At 44.0% G+C, this 16,280-nt stretch overlaps 1 protein-coding gene across 4 annotated transcripts in view; it reads right to left on the bottom strand.

The window, feature by feature from the left end:
• The window catches only part of CNTRL (centriolin), a 28,371-nt gene that overhangs the window by 8,322 nt on the left and 3,769 nt on the right, over positions 1-16,280 (bottom strand). For 3 of the 4 annotated variants that reach the window (XM_066201064.1, XM_066201065.1, XM_066201067.1), the window contains 23 exons: positions 15,911-16,052; positions 15,172-15,358; positions 14,881-15,074; positions 13,121-13,240; positions 12,377-12,602; positions 11,809-11,918; positions 11,110-11,304; positions 8,000-8,153; positions 7,371-7,591; positions 6,570-6,746; positions 6,142-6,276; positions 5,898-6,043; positions 5,289-5,469; positions 4,641-4,820; positions 4,201-4,380; positions 3,562-3,678; positions 3,147-3,291; positions 2,532-2,668; positions 1,865-2,048; positions 1,315-1,628; positions 932-1,140; positions 572-764; positions 120-250 (listed from right to left, as the gene is read on the bottom strand). In XM_066201064.1, coding sequence (XP_066057161.1) covers positions 120-250; positions 572-764; positions 932-1,140; positions 1,315-1,628; positions 1,865-2,048; positions 2,532-2,668; positions 3,147-3,291; positions 3,562-3,678; positions 4,201-4,380; positions 4,641-4,820; positions 5,289-5,469; positions 5,898-6,043; positions 6,142-6,276; positions 6,570-6,746; positions 7,371-7,591; positions 8,000-8,153; positions 11,110-11,304; positions 11,809-11,918; positions 12,377-12,602; positions 13,121-13,240; positions 14,881-15,074; positions 15,172-15,358; positions 15,911-16,052 — 3,978 coding nt within the window. The remainder of the gene's footprint in view (positions 1-119; positions 251-571; positions 765-931; positions 1,141-1,314; positions 1,629-1,864; positions 2,049-2,531; positions 2,669-3,146; positions 3,292-3,561; positions 3,679-4,200; positions 4,381-4,640; positions 4,821-5,288; positions 5,470-5,897; positions 6,044-6,141; positions 6,277-6,569; positions 6,747-7,370; positions 7,592-7,999; positions 8,154-11,109; positions 11,305-11,808; positions 11,919-12,376; positions 12,603-13,120; positions 13,241-14,880; positions 15,075-15,171; positions 15,359-15,910; positions 16,053-16,280) is intronic. The other variant, XM_066201066.1, reaches the window with a different exon arrangement.

Here is a 16,280-nt window from a genome sequence, read left to right as displayed (position 1 = left end):
CTTTTCAGATTAACATTTTGACAGCTCTCCCTCTCCAAAAGCAGTGTCTCGATACTGGGAAGAACCCGGCCCTTGTGCTCACCCCGTGTGACACAAACCCCCAGGAGCACTCAGGGTACCTGAGCTGCTGAGCTGCTTTCACAAGTTTGGTGGCTGTTTCCTGAGCCCTCTGCTCCAGCTCCTCTGCCTCCATCTCAGTGCAGGACAAATGGTGTTTGGCACGGTTGTACTTCTGCAGAGTCTCTTTGGTCTAAAGCAAAAACAGAAGATTGAGACAATACATTCCACCCAATGCTGCATTTGCTGTTTAAAGGTGAGCTCCTGGCTTGGAATATTCCACCTCAGCCTTCTCCCTCTCTCTACCACGAATAACTTTTTCTCCTCTCTTGTCCACAGCAGAAAAGCTTCCTCCTTTTCAACAGGGACTAAACCAAATTCCTCTAGCACAGTTTATTTCCCAACTTATTTTCATATAGAAGCATTTTAAGAGGCTCCATGTGTAAAATAAACTGCCTAGGGAAACGAAAGAACATGGCAATCCTTCTGCCCTCAGGGTTTTGCCTCCACTCACCTTGCCCCGGGTGCTCTTGAGCTCCACCTGAGCCTCTGTGAGGAGCCTGTCGGCCTCTCTGAGCTCAGCCCGGCGCTTCAGGAGAGTCTTCTCTGCACATTCAATCTCCTCTGCAACATCCTCCTGCTGCTGCAGGGATTTCTCCAGCTGCAGCTCTGCAAGGAGGCTCTTGGTGCAGCCCTCAATGGAGTCCCTGAGAGGTCAGGGTGAAAAACACGGGATTAAAATACGAAGAGGCCAAAGATCTGGGAGCCTCTTGAAGTTCTAGAGTTGGAAATGAGTCAAGATGCTGACTTTTGTTGGGAAAAGGTTTAGGGATTTGCATGTTTCCTTGCAGTGCATTCCCTGCACTGCTCCCACCTGTGTGTGCTCCGTTTCCGGGCCGCTCGCCGCAGCTCTGCCACTTCACATTCCAGCTCCTCTCTCTCCTGCTCGAGTTCTTCAACACTGCCGTGCAACCTTTCCACCTCCTTTTTGTACTTCTGCTCGGCTGCCTCTGAGCATTTCTCTTTGTATTTCCGAGACTTTAGATAGCACACAGTGTCTTCCAGCCTCGAGACTTCACTCTCCTGCACACGGGGAACACAACAACGCAATGGGGATCTATTTTCCAGCTGAGGCCTCCTGACACTCCTGATGGCAAAGCCTGTAAGCAGATCCAGACCCTTCCCAGCAGGGAGCTTTTCCTAATTTGTCAGTCAGTCCCCAAGGGTTCCAGCTGCAGCTGCAGCTCTGGTTCTTACCAGATCCTGATGCTCAGGCACGTTGCACTGGAGCACTCCCAGGGGAAGGAGTGGCACTGTGAAGTTTGGAGGCAGAGGGCCATAAACCACCTGAGATCCCAGAGGAGGTGGGCCATGGATGATGGATCCGGGAGTAACTGGAGCTCCAGGAGCTGCTGCAGGAGGAGGTGGGGCATAAACCCCCACGCCCTGAGGGGCAGGGGCCCCATCGGGAAGGGCTGTGTAAATAACTGTGCCCGGGGGTGGGACAAAGGGAGAGGCTTCAGGGACAGGAGATCCTGCATTTCCTTCACCATCTTCTTTTGCTCTTTTATCTTTAAAAGAGATAAAACCAAACATGTTATTTTTTTAATTTTTTTTTTTTCAAATGGACATTTGAAATTCTATGTAATTTACAAAAAAATGTAATAAATGTTGCTTAAAGTTATTCAACAGTACTAAACATTTATATTCACTCAACAAAACCCAAAAAACAAACAACTCTCTGTGAACTCTAAGCAAGCCCAACTTTAGTCTGCTCCTAAATATTCTGAGACTGACACTGACTTACCTTTGGCAGAATTTGCTTTGTACAACCTATTTCTGACTGGTGAATAAATCCAACATCCTTGGCTGGGCAAGTCCTCCCTCCCACAGGGCCTGTCCTGGGCATCCCCTCTCCTGGCTGGGGATGTGCCAGAGCACCCCAGACACACTCCAGAGTCCTTGGTGCTGTGGGAAGCAGGAGTTGAAACCTAAAGAAAAAAAGAACAGCATGTGTTAATCTAGAAATGACAAATCATGGCAAATAAAGGAGGTGTTGTAGACATTCTAATGATTTTTCAGAACAGGCTACGCATCCTCTGCTGTCTCTCAGTCCTAAGCGTGATGCTGCTTTAAGAGCACTAAATGTATTTTGACAGCACTGGTTTTAAATGCAGGCAAATATTCTTTTGGAAGAAATGTTTGTCTGTAACATCCCCTTTTAACCGAAATGGATTTTCAGTACTGCCCACTGAACAGTTCCCTCCCAGTGTTACACACCCTGGACTCCTGTGAGCACAGTAAAGGGCTTCACCAGGAACATTTGTGTGTGTTTCATTTCAGTATTTCTCCTACATGCCAGCCAACTTTTGTTCTTAAATTTCTCCCAAACCTACTAAATTTATACTGCACTTTCCCACATCCAAGGGCTTTCCAGAAGGAAAACAATCCATGAGAGGATTTTAATTCCTGACCTGTGATGACGGCATGTAGTACCAGTATCCCCCTCTTTTCCCCTCTGCTGTGCTGGGGCTGAGATCATTCTGCTGTGAGAGCACATTCCTGAGGGCTGCAATCTCACTCTGCAAGGTCTCCATTTCATCTTTGTTACCTGGAAATTAAGCAGTTTTTAGAGTCACCTAAAGCAAATAGGTAAATAGGTGCTGCGTTCAACTTTTCCCTCAGTGTTATCCAGTTAAACTGGAACTGTATTTAAAAAAAAAAAAATTAATTGCTGAGGGAAACAAACTAAATGTTATCTATAATGACAGACATACACAGGAGGTTTGGTGGTTTCAGCTTGTGGAAATACAAGTTCAGAACCAGGCAAGTGCTGCTCATTTTCCTCACACAGAGCTCTGACAAGGTCCTAGAGCAGCTTAAATGGAATGCTCAGCACAATCAGTGTTTTCTGAACAGCTGTAAAAAGTGCAAACTAATGAACACTGACACACAGCCTGTATAAACCTGTGCAGAAGGATATTCCCAACACTACTCTCCAGATTCTCAGTTCAAACAGTGAGAAATGGGGAATAATAACCTTCTGAATCCCTGTCTACCTGCAAGAAGTGGAGAGAAAAGAAAATTACCTGTCCCAATATTATCCAACAACCATTTCAAACGGTCAATCTCTGCTTTTTGCTGTCCCAAGACTTCACTTATCTTACTAATTTCAAACTTCTGAGCGTTTGATGCAACGGTTTTCTCGCCAGCTTTCTCCATTTCCTGCAGAATCTATTTGAAACAGAAGCTTAAATCACAAAAAGCTCCCACTCATTCTTCCCATCCCATGATATAAGAGATATTTGAGTGAGCAGGTGATGGTTTTCCTCAAAACTCAGCTGCCCCAGGCAGTGAGGTTTTCAGTTTGTTCTTGGGCAGGTGTCAGGAGAGGGAAGAACACTGTGACTTGGGAAAACTTGAGGGGAAAAGGGAAGGGCAAAACCAAGGTATTTCCAGAAGCCCACTGGTATTTTATCATATAACAGAGAGCAAACAACCTACTTGCTCTTCCTTCTCCTTCAGGAGTTGTTGTAGCAAATCTATTTCTGCTTCTGCTCTGGCAAGAGCCTGGGAAGCACGACCTGCCTCAGCACAGAACTTCTGGGCTGCCTCAAGCTTCTGAAAATGAGATTTTTGTTTGAGCTGTAGTTTGCAGGAACATTTCTCGGGCTTGAGATGTGTCATTGTGAAAAGCTGACCACTGAGAAGCACCAGCACCTGACTGTTCTGGAACTCTAGGTATATGTAGAATGCTATTTCTCCTTTAACTTTGCAGTATTGGTACACAGGAGATGTTATTATTAATGTTATTAAGCCAAAAGTGCTACCCAGCTTGAAAAAGCGTTTCCAGTCCTTTCTTTGGTTCTTCTGTCTTACAGAACAATGTCTTATCTATTGTTTGCCTTTCAGTTAATAAGAGATTCAGGATCTTCCCCTTCCCTTTCCCTCCCACAGCAGGAACCTGTCCATACCCAAATTTCCTCACTCATCCACTGCATCTCAAACTCTGCCCAAGGCAGGACTCCACTGCAGCTCAGAGCAATTTAGAAGAAAGCCCTGAAGCTGATTTGAAGGACGCCAGCCCTGCTCCCACCACAATGGCATTAACAAGCAATTAATGAATTCCCCACGCTGCTTTACCTCAGCAGTCTCCTGGTTAATCCTGAGCACAGTGTCCTGCAGAGCCTTGAGCTGGCTGGCAGCGATGGAGAGCTCGGTGGCTGCCAGCTTGTCTGAGGTGACCACTGCTCTCTGCAGCTCCCTCAGCTCCTTATCCAGACTCTGCACATGCAACTGTGCCCTGGCATCTTCTGCTTTTTTCTGAAAGGAGGAAAAGAGACTTTTACAAGGTGCTCTCTTCCATCCTGCCCCCGCCCCTCCCATCCCATTTTGGATTATTTAGGAAAAAAACATCTAAAGCGAGGACAAGCAGTGGAATTTAAGGAAAAGAAAGATGTTATATTTAACATTTCTGTTCCTACGTGTGTTGTTTTATCTTAGAGAGCAAAAATACACAAGATTTTGTTTCTTCTTTCCTGAGCAATCGAACGGTGCACGGACCTGCCCTCACCCATTCTTACCCTTTTCTCTAAATTCTCCAGCTGAGCAAGGATAGCCTCTTTTTCTTCATCTGCCTCATGGAGCTGCTGATCAGCCAGCACCTGAATCTCTTCCAGGCTCTTTATTTTTTCACGTAAACATTGAATTTCATTCTCTAACTGATGGACCTTGTTCTTATTTTGCCTGTTTTCAGCTTTAACCTGTAAGTAAAATACGTTAGAATAAGTAGCCAGAAATTTTTTTCCAATCAAAAGCCACCCTGTTTTAATTATTTAAATAGATTTCTGGGAAATGCAGTTACCAGCATACTTTGCATCAAAACAGAAAGGAAAGGTAACTACTGTGCCACTGTAATGTTTTAAGAGTGGCTCAGTTATTTTATTAGAGACATGTATAATGATCTTTCAAGAAGGTTCAGAGCTGTTTTTTTCTAGTGGTCATTGCAGTCTTTGTTGCTTCTGAGACAGATCATTGACTAAATTCCAATTCACCAAATAATCAGGTAAAAAAAAAAATCTTAATGAAAGATCAAATCAGACTCCACTGTTACACAAAGGACAGAGCACAGCAAAGCTTCATCAAGTGAAACCTGTTCCTTCAGCTGCAGGTTACATTTTTTACACTAAGCTGAAATTGTCTCACTCCTGCTTTTGCTGTTTGATACGTGCCTGCCTGTATTTCTCCTGTATTTCTTCCAGTTTTTCCTGCTGGGATTCCATTTCTTCCTGCAGCTGTCTCTGTCCAGTCCATGCCTTCTCTTTTTCCTTCTGTGCATCAGCAAGGATGTCATGGAATTCTTTCTGCAGACTTGCAAGGTTTTTCCCTAAAATATCAGCTGAGTTTGGACACCTGAAAGAGAAACAATCCAGGTTCCAAGAGAGAAAACTGTGATTTGAAGTTGTGATACCAGATCCTGAAATCATGAATGACAAATAGTGGAAATCTGAGACGTGCTGTGTAATTCACTCAGGTGAGGTTGGAAAAGCCCTCTGAGTTCACCCAATCCAACCCAATCAAATCAAATTCCCCCAGGACTGCCACGGCCACCACTAACCCATGTCCCCAAGTGCCACATCTAAATATTTTTTAAATCCCTCCAGTGCTGGTGACTCCACCACTGTCCAGGGCAGCCTGTTCCAATGCCTGGCAAGACTTTCAGTGGGGAAAATTTCCCAGATATCCAACCTGAACCTTCCCTGGCACAACTTGGGGCCATCTCCTCTTGTCCTGCTCCTTTCACACGCTCAAGTCTCACACTGTATTTTTATTTTACTCACTTTATCTCTCCTGCTCCCATCTGAAGCTTTTGCCTGAGTTCATTTATACAAGCCATGACATCCTCAGGATGAATTAAGTTATCAACAGCATGGTTTAGCTGATTCTGGAGATCTTTAAGCTGTTGTTTTAGGAAATTATTGTCTCCCTAAAAATAGACAAAGAAAAAAAAATTCCACACAAATGTGAGCAAACAAATCCACAAGTGATAAAAGCTAGAATTTTTTAATACAACAAATACTTTACCTGCAATTGCTTGAACTGTAAAAGCAGCTTGTAATTTTGTTGTTCCTTCTCTTCTGCCAGTTGCGCTTTGGTCTGAGCGCTCTCTAACAGTTGTCTTTCCTTTTCAAGCTCATCCTGCAGGGCTGACAGTTCCATCTACAAAACCACAAAACCACTCCAGATTAATATCTCCACTCCCAACCCCAACCTGTCAGCCAAACACACGACAGATGTATTTCTTAAAACAGCAACAATATGACAGCACCTAAAAAAGATCCAACGAAACAACCCCAAGCAAACCATCTGCACCTTGCTTCAAAGCAAAGTTCTAAATAAATGCCAGCAAACTGCTACTGTGGGGACACACCTAAACCAGCAGTTGTTTTGTGATTTGACCTTGGAGATGAGGTGTGCTGGGGTAGCTAACAGCACTAAAGCTTTGTTCTTACCTGGCTAAGTTGTTTGAGTCTTTCAAATTCATCTTTTTGCTGCTTGGCTTCAGCATCTCTCTCTCTTAATTGAGCTTCCAGCTCAGCCTTGTAGGCGCTGACCTTCCCCTGAGCACCTTGAAGGGACTCATTTATCTCTCTCTGCTCCTGGAGTGAACTCTCCAGCAGTGCAATTTCCTGGAATTTAATACTCATTTTAGAAGGATGTAAAGATGGGAGAGCTAGAATTTAAGAGTACACTGCCTCCCTTCCCTTTAACTCAGGAATTCCATTAAAACTTGAAGGTGGTTGGCACTTCTACCTGCAGGGTTGGGTCAGTGGTGCCACTGACTGTCCAAACTCTACACTCAGGTTAGAAAGGTGGAGCTGGCAGTGCAACAGAAGTGTCCCAGGAGTTCAGGTTAAATACAACACCCCTCAGGATGCCCAGGCAGCTCTGTGTCACTGGCTGACAGGACAGTTCCAGGCTGCTGACACACACCCCTGGCCACCGTCAGAGGTCTCACTGATGCCATTCCCCTCGGTGTCACTGCAAACCCATTTGCAGTGATGTCTGCAAGGTGCAACCTGCATTTCTGAGCCATCTCCCACCAAGCACAGATCTACTGGATGTCTCTTGCAACAGGTTTGAAAGGGTAGATTCTCCTCTGGAGGTGCGCGGGCACATCTCATCATGTGACAGTATCAGAAATTGTTTTGTCCAAGGCATTGTGGTTCCCTAGTCCCAATCTGATCACCAGCTTATTTTTTAAAGTTTATTCTTAGATATCTGAACTTGGGAAAAGAGGTATTAAGCCTTACTTTTCTCATGTTTTCTGTATCCATGACAACCACTTCCAGGTTGTTTTTCTCCTCCTCCAGACCTGCCAATCTTCCCAGCAAAGATTCTTTTTCCTTCTGCAACTTCTTACACTCCTCATTGGCCTGTTTTGCCTGATGCTTCACACTTTGCAGGTATTCCTGCAAGCCAATGATAATACTTTCCAAATCCCTTTTCAGTGCTTCATTTGTTGCTATTTGACCTGCAGGAATGCAAAATGAATTCCAGGTTTATTTACTAAACAGACCAAATTTCCTTCCTTCATCATTTCAAATGTTTGCCATTGGAGTAAGTTAAAACAAGTACCTAGAACTCAACCAGAAAATACTGTTTTTAAGGTTAGGATTCCCAGTATTACTGTGTTAACCTGGCCACTGGAAGAGTTAAAAGAAACTGCAGCTCTTTGTGCATTCCTGCCTCTCTTTCCCAATCAGGTAGAAGTGAAGTGAGCACACACAGTTTCCTTTTATACTAGTTAAGAACAGTTTATTAAGACTTTTGTACCCATTCTGTATTTCATTTGGGCAAAGATAAACAAAACCAACCCTCAGTTCAACTGTCGTGTTGCCCTAAGTACAAGAAATACTTTAAAACAAAAATGACAGTTTACCATCAGTGAGCTGCTGCTCCAAATCCTTGATTTCCTCAGTTTCCTTTGCAATCCTGGAGAGCATCTCATCCAGGCGAGTCTCCAGCTGCTGGCAGTGTTTGTTCATTATATCAAGGTGCTGCTCTTTACTTGCTTTTTGGGCTTTCATGTGAGCCTGTCAAGTCACAGAAAGACAAAGTAGAACAGGGCATCAACAGAGATTTAAAAAATCAGATTGGGATTTTGTCTCAGTTCTGCAGTGCCTCGCTATCAGCAGGAAAAGCCACAAGCTCAGCACGCACTGTGGTGCTTTGGGGTTTGTTACTCGTTGTTATTTTCCCTCAGTCCTGCCCCACAAAGGACCCCAGATAAGCAGCAATCTGTGAGTACCAGCATTGTCTGCAGGCTCCCCCCTGCCCAGGCTGAATAAAGCCTGCATTTAGGAATTAGTACTCATGGCTACTATCTTTCTTCCTGCCTTTACATTTCGTTCTATCGCTTCCTCTCTCAGTCAAGAACAAACATGATTTCTCCCAGAACCTTTAATCCTGTCATCCTGCATTGCCCTCGCGGCAGATGATGCTTTAGAACATGTCAGGTCAGCACTTGAAGGAAAATACTCTGAACAAACAGCAAGTGGGGCCAACTTTACAGTTACTAAGTAAATACTCCTAAGTAAATCTTATTTTATTAAAATCTTTCTGGGAGATACAGCTCACACAGACTTTGGCAAGGACTTCGTGCATTTAGTATGAATTAACTGATTGTTTCAGCTGTTCACAAAAACTTGGTTATCAACAGAATAAAGTGTTATTTCTTACCAGTGTGAAATCGCTCACAAACAACCCAAATGCCAGAAACTTGGGAAAGCACAGAATTATATTGTCGGGATTAACTGCATGATTTTTTTTTTACTACCCAAAGAAATAAATCGAGCTAGCAGTAAATTTCAATATGAGTTCTCAGAAAAGAAGAACACTGACGAAGTTGCTTCCATAACAAAAGCAAATGGGTAAACCCAAAGCTTTTTGCACTTTTAACGGATTAAACCGGAAGTTCACTCCAACATCCATACCAGCACAGTTCAACTTGTCACCTTGCTAAACACAAACTGCCCCGCAGCTTTCAAAAGCGAGATTCCAGCAAGTCAAACCCGAGCCGCTGCCACCGAGCCATCTTGCTGCCGCTGCCGAACGGCACCAAAAAACGCACTTTGAAAATGAAACAAAAAGCCACAACGTCCCCGACCACTTACAGCTTTGCCTTTGTCTTTTCTTCCTGACACAGCACTTGCAGAACGCCCCACCCCTGAGCGAGAATTCATTTGAATAAAGCACCGGGAGCTTTAGCGCGGGCAGGGATTGAGCGGAGCGTCCGCGGGGTCCGGGGCGGCGGCCGGAGCTGCTGCCCGGGCTCCGCTACCCGCCCCGCTCCCGGCCGTTGGCCCGTACCGGCGCTTCCTGTGTTGTGATTCGAAGCGAGGGGCGGCCGCGGGAACGGCCGGGGCTCGCTCCTGTCTCGGGCTCCCTCCTGCCCCGGGTTCTCTCCTGCCCCGGGTTCTCTCCTGCCCCGGGCTCCTCCAACCCCGGGCTCCTCCTGCCCCGGGTTCTCTCCTGCCCCGGGTTCTCTCCTCCCCCGGGCTCCTCCTGCCCCAGGTTCTCTCCTGCCCCGGGCTCCCTCCTGCCCCGGGCTCCTCCTGCCCCGGGCTCCCTCCTGCCCCGGGCTCCTCCTGCCCCGGGCTCCTCCTGCCCCAGGTTCTCTCCTGCCCCAGGTTCTCTCCTCCCCCGGGCTCCTCCTGCCCCAGGTTCTCTCCTGCCCCGGGCTCCCTCCTGCCCCGGGCTCCTCCTGCCCCGGGCTCCCTCCTGCCCCGGGCTCCTCCTGCCCCGGGCTCCTCCTGCCCCAGGTTCTCTCCTGCCCCGGGCTCCCTCCTGCCCCGGGCTCCTCCTGCCCCGGGCTCCTCCTGCCCCAGGTTCTCTCCTGCCCCAGGTTCTCTCCTGCCCCGGGCTCCTCCTGCCCCGGGCTCCCTCCTGCCCCGGGCTCCTCCTGCCCCGGGCTCCTCCTGCCCCAGGTTCTCTCCTGCCCCAGGTTCTCTCCTGCCCCAGGTTCTCTCCTGCCCCGGGCTCCTCCTGCCCCAGGTTCTCTCCTGCCCCAGGTTCTCTCCTGCCCCAGGTTCTCTACTGCCCCGGGCTCGCTCCTGTCCCGGGCCCGTTCCTGCCCCCGGCTCCTCCTGCCCCAGGTTCTCTCCTGCCCCGGGTTCTCTCCTGCCCCGGGTTCTCTCCTGCCCCAGGTTCTCTCCTGCCCCGGGTTCGGCCACTCCCCTTACAGCCTTCCCAGAAAACTCTCGACCCTTCTGCCACCAAACAGCCGAGGAAATTAAGTTTAAAAATATAAAAGGAGCTTTTACAACAAGTGTTTTCATGCCTCTGCTGAGGAGCAAAGCATAAAAATAATTTCATTTCTTACTTAAGAGCATCCAGTAAGCCTGAAAAACTTTCATTTAGAGAGATAAGCTTTTAAAAAACAGTGTTAAAAATAATTCCGTTTCATTTTAGCTTAATTTCCGTAAGTGTTTGCTGTACCTGAACAGAGTGAATAACTCAGAACAAGTCCTGCAGCCCTGCTGACCATAAAGTCAGGTGGAAGCTCAAGCTCCCCTTGGCTCCCCAGCCCTGGGAGACGTGACCTCTGAGGCTTTGCTGGTTCTCTTAGGGCTGACAGGACTGCAGGTGACAGCAGAGAAAGGCCACAGTCCCCACCAAAGAGGCTGGATAAGCACTGCCAGACACACATCTTTAACCTTTAAAGCCACAAAAAGATGCACAAAGGATTTCTTACACAAAAATTGTCTGCAGGGCTCTGCAGTGAGTTTGTGCGAAGCATAAAGATTTCGTTCTTAACGTGCTCTACAGCACCTGCTGTATGAGTTGTTCAAGAGTTCTACCAAAGCTGGTTGGTTTGCTGGGATTTTTTAACCATAAAGGTATTTTAACTTCCGAATTCTAAGTTAATGCCTTTGATTAACAATAAAAGAACATAACTCATGAAACAGGCACAAGTGAATGGTCACTTGATAAAGCTGCCTTTAGTCCATTGCACAGTATATGAAAACTTCAGATTCTGGTTTTACTTACATGCCTTGGATCCTCAGGATTTATAGAACCAAGTGAACTCTGCAAGTCTTCAAGCTCTTTCTGATTTTTCCCTATTTCTCTTTTCTGTTTCTCTATTTGTTTTTCCAGTTCTAACGTTTCCTTGCGTAGCTCCTGCAGGATTTGTAACTTTCCACTCAGTTGCTGTTCAATGGTTTCCTTGCTGGCCTGGGAGATCTGGAGACAGCATTAGGAGGTTGAGTGGTTGGAAATACACAGATGATCAAGAATATATTTAACATTTAAATAAAGAAGATCCTGGTCAATGATTTTCAGGCAAGTTTGAAAATTAAAAATAGCAATAACTGATGAGAGTTGAAGTCAAATGGAAGATGCTGTTTTAGTTTAATGCTGATAAATTAATTCTTGCTGCCAATTCTGTAGTCACATTGGTTATCAGCTGCACAACTCAACCTACACAGCAGGTTCTTCCAAAGGGTTCTGGGGAAAGTCAGCAATAAATCAGCAGCAACACATGGAACAGATGCCATTAACTGCACTACAGCTCCAACAGCTGATTTATGAACAAGCTCTCTAAAACCTGGAAGATTTTTCAGAAGCTTGACACATGGATTTATGTCTGTACAGTGGCCTCTTTATAAGAACGGGGAGAAAAAGTTCTATTTTCTTACATCAACACTGCTTCAAACATCTTCCCTTGCTCTTTGTGGAAAAACTCACTTTTTTCTGAGCCAGAGCATCCTCCAGTAGTTGCAGTTCCCCTGTTACTTTCAGCACTTGTTGCTCTGCATCTCCAATTTCACTTCCCAGTTCTTCTAACCTTCTTTCTGCTGCAGACAAAAGAAACCAAACACAAACCCCACAACCCCACAAAATACATTATATTATTGTGTATATTATATCATACAGCAGAGTGTGAACAGAACACATTAATCAGCACAGCACTAACACACTGATAATCACAGCTAATACATTCTGGTTTCTCAGAAAGTATGTCCAAAGCTTGTTTACCAAGTATTACACAATTAAATTCATACATCAAATATTAAACCTCCCTAGAACTGTGTTTTCAATAACATGTAATTCTCTCATCCTGATTTATCTTAGCAACAGTAAGAAACTGTAGCAGTTTTGACAGGAAAACTGCATCAGTCCGGTGTTTAACAATCACAGCACATCCAGCCTTTGACACACTGTTTCTATTCTTATGCCAAGCATGTAACCACTGCAATAAACACACTGATATACATGGTTTTTATCTTTAATTTGATAAATAATAAGGTTTTACCTGAATGAATCTTTTCTTCCTTATCCTGCAATATTTTATCTAGACTTTGGAGACGTGATTCCAGCTGGAGTTTCCTGCAGGAGTCATCTTCCTCCTGTTGCATTTTCCCAACCTGCAGCTGCTGAGCTTTGTGAGCAATGTATCCTTCCTTTATAAACATGTTTCTTTTGTACCTGGCCTTGCCAATGTAGGGACTTTCACCAGGCACATTATCGAGTTCAACCTCCTGAAATATAAGAAGCAGAGTCTTTATCCCAGAACTATGGCTGCAGTCAACTCCTAACATACATTTAGTTCTCTTGTCAAGCATAGAAAGGAAAATCAATTTGAAATTAGACTAATAAAAAGAAAACAGATTATACTTAACGTTTCTGGCCTTAAACATTGTTATTTTATAATGGAATTAAAACCAAACAAACCCACCTGGGGTGTGACCAGTTTATTGCAGATGTCTGGAGGAACTTTATCTTAGTATATTGAATTTACTTGGATTATATTTAGTCCATTACATTGTTGCACTTAAGTTTTACTCAGACATAACTGTAGTCAAGGATTACTAATCTTTACTTTTCTTATGGATTTCATTCTGGCATTTTTGTTTGCAAGTATGACAGAGGTTAGGCCTTTAGTAAAGCAGTATCTACCAGATTAAAGGAAAACTAATAAGGTTTTTTATTTTCCAAGTTGAAAAATCAAGGGAAACAGCAATAAAAAAAAAAAGATCCACGATTTTAAAATTATTACCTCTGAAGGGAAATAATTTAAGGGCTCGAATTTGGCATCGATCTTGTAGAAGGCCAGCTCCTGCTCCAGCTCATACTGCTTCTGGCAAGCCCGGGTGAGCTCCACTGTCTTCAGCTTCAGCTAGAAAAGCACAAACCCAGTGAGTTCAGTGGAATTCCCTCATCACTGTCACACACAGTGCAGCTCCACAGAGAGCAGGGCACAGCCCCCAGCGTGGGAACAAAGCTCACAGCACAGTTTTGGGATTGAGAATATCACAAAGGGCAATTTTACAACGGTGACTAAGAGGAGACAAAAGCCCCACGATTAACGGAATACAAATGATCACATGAAAGGCCTTTTATGTTTGCGTCCATCGAAGTGACAAGTTTATTTTTAAACCTAATTTAGGATAAAACAATGATTTGGGTATGATCCTTTAGCAAAATCTAGGCCAAAATGAGAAATATATTCACTGCTACTAGTGAGCATGAGGACTATTAACACTCATGGTCTGTCAAAAACCCAAAATATCTCAATTGCCAAGAGTGTAAAGTCTATGCGTTTTATTTTAACTTAACCATGAGCTAGATTGGTTTTGAGGTTATTTTTAAGTAAAGGTCCATCATGTGATTTCTTTTTAAATCAACTTTTCACACTGAATACCTGAGGGAGAACATGCAGCACAATTCCAATAGAGAGTGGAAAGCAGGACTAATGGAGGAAAAGAAATAGAACAGAAAAGGCTTAAAGAGAGATTTCAAAACCTGATAAAAGTCATGCAAAAATTAACTCTGTTTCAGAGAAAAGGGGAAAAAATACTAAGAAAATTATATTCCAAAGCACAGTGAATATAAAGTCTCACTGGGACACTTCATAATAATGTTGCTACTTCAGGGAACGTGCAAATACATCCTAGAAATAAAACCAACCATGCAACCCAGGGCACAGGGGGGCTACCTTGAGTGAGGAACAAAGGCTCTGCAGGAAGGGGACTGTGACAAACCCAGACACCAGCTAAAGGGAGACACAAGTGAGCCAAGTTTGTCATCCAAAGGAGAAGAGTGGCTTCAGGCTGCAAAGTATTTGTTGCTAAATCTCATTGTACCAAACCCTTCATTTTAGAAGCAGACTGCTGGTTAGTGTGTGTGTGCTCAGAGAAACAGCTGTAGAAGTATCAGGTATGAGAGTCTGAAGGATAAAATTTTACAGGACAAGTCTAACAGGATAAAATCCAAATATTAAGTTCCCATCAGGTCATTCAGAACTCAGCACCCACAAAGTCAGTAGGACTTTGCTTGCCTTTTGTGGCTACCAATGAAAGAGACTCAAACATAGGACTTTAGGATGATGTGAATAAAACACAATTAAAGTGGTGAGCATTACCAAAAATAATAATCAAGGGCTATTACTGACATTCAACTTGTGTGCACATCTTGTTTGTGTAAAAGCAGAAATCTTCTCCCTAAATTCAGCCGCACTTTAGAGTCTGACCAGTGCAGCATATTCAGAACTTCAGCCATTTTAGCAGCTAAATCTTTCATCAACAGACAAAATTTTAAACAGAAATACATAAATAATTACTGGAAACAAAGAAGTTACTATAAATCACAAGAGTGATACTGAGTGCTGCTTCCATATACTTACTTTTTCCACAGAAAGAATACTGAAGGTCAATAACAACTCTCTAAAGAGTTTTAAAATTAAATCTTCAGTCATGTGCACTCTCACACTGACAACTCTGTGTCCAAAGATTTCCTTAGTGTCAGGGTTTATCTTACCAGCTCATTTTTAGTGCCCAGGTCCCTCTGTAGGTCTTCAAAGCTCTGTCTCTGTTGCACAGCCTTTTCCTTTAGTGACTTGTTGAGCTTATCTTGATGCTGAAGCTGCTTGAGCACTTTGGACTGGTTAAGTTTCAGGTTCTCCATATCCTTTCTTGTGTTTTCCAGCTCTCTTTCCAATTTTTCTACTTCTTCTGAAAAACAAAATCAGAGAAACATTCAAACAGAACAATCCTTTCCTTCCTAAACTTCAATTTTGTGTCATTCACTTTAGGTTTAACAGATTATTACCTAAATTAAACCTCTCCAGAGCCTCCTGCCTGTCATGGTTTGTCACTGGCTGCCCGTCCAGGTTTTCCAGTGCCCTCAGGTGGAATATGGTGTACAGGCAGTAGTGAGGCAGACTTGCGACTGGATTTTCAGCAAGGAACAGAGAGGTCAGATCCTGCAGAGGCTTTAGTTTGGCTATATCATGGAGCTAAATCAAAGAGAAACAAAACTAGGATTAGACATCCTTCTGAGAAGAATTAAACCCCCCAGGAGTGAATTTCTGATTTTGTGGAATGTTCTCTGTTAGGTGTCTATCAAAGGATTTATTTTAACCTTTATGCTAAAGAATAAGCTCTAAAAACCTACCAAAAGGCACAGTATCATGACTAAAGTCACTTCTTAAATTAAAAGTATTTCCTCTATTAAAAATGCCGCTGCAAAGAGTGTAAAGGCAATCAAGATTTATCTTGGAAATTCTTGGAAATTTATCTTGGAAATTCAAGATACCAAGGCCTGTGGATATATAACCTCCCAAAAGTTATGCTTTCCCAAACAACATAGTACAGGTTTGTATTTCAATACCTGCACACCAGCAGTTTCTCTGATAAATAACTTTATTAGGCTCCCAACTGCTGCATTTCACAGCAGACTTTGTGGAAAGACACTCAGCAATTCCCCAGAGCAAGTCCATCAGTGTAAATACCCCAGGTCACCTCATGAGGAGCCTGAACAACGTCTGTTTCTAACCACAGTCACTTACTGAGGAAACTTTATTCTGTTTCAGATTCAGGCTGCGCAGAGATCTCAGTTTCTTCCCTACCCACAAAGGAATGTGCTCAATCTTATTCCCTGCCAGGTTCAGCTTCTGTAGGTTCTGCAAATGTTCAATGCCTTCGATTTTGCTGGAAAGAAGAAGAAAAATGGAATTTGTCCTGAACCGCAGCAAATTAAAAGTGGAGCTGAGGCATTATGGATAAACTGCAACAAAATCTGTCACAGTTAATTAACCAAGAGATCAGCAAAACCATTATGTGCTGCCATGGACAATTCCAATGAGATTACACCAGCTTACTTACAAGTACTAAATTAAGACAAAAAATCACAGCACGATTTTCTGTCATTGCCACAAA

Source organism: Chamaea fasciata, unplaced genomic scaffold, assembly GCF_029207755.1.
Source record: "Chamaea fasciata isolate MVZ Bird 193981 ecotype frontalis unplaced genomic scaffold, bChaFas1.0.hap1 SCAF_20, whole genome shotgun sequence".
Taxonomy (NCBI): domain Eukaryota; kingdom Metazoa; phylum Chordata; class Aves; order Passeriformes; family Sylviidae; genus Chamaea; species Chamaea fasciata.
The sequence above is the reverse complement of the archived record's forward strand: the minus strand, read 5'-3'. Positions and strand labels throughout refer to the sequence as shown.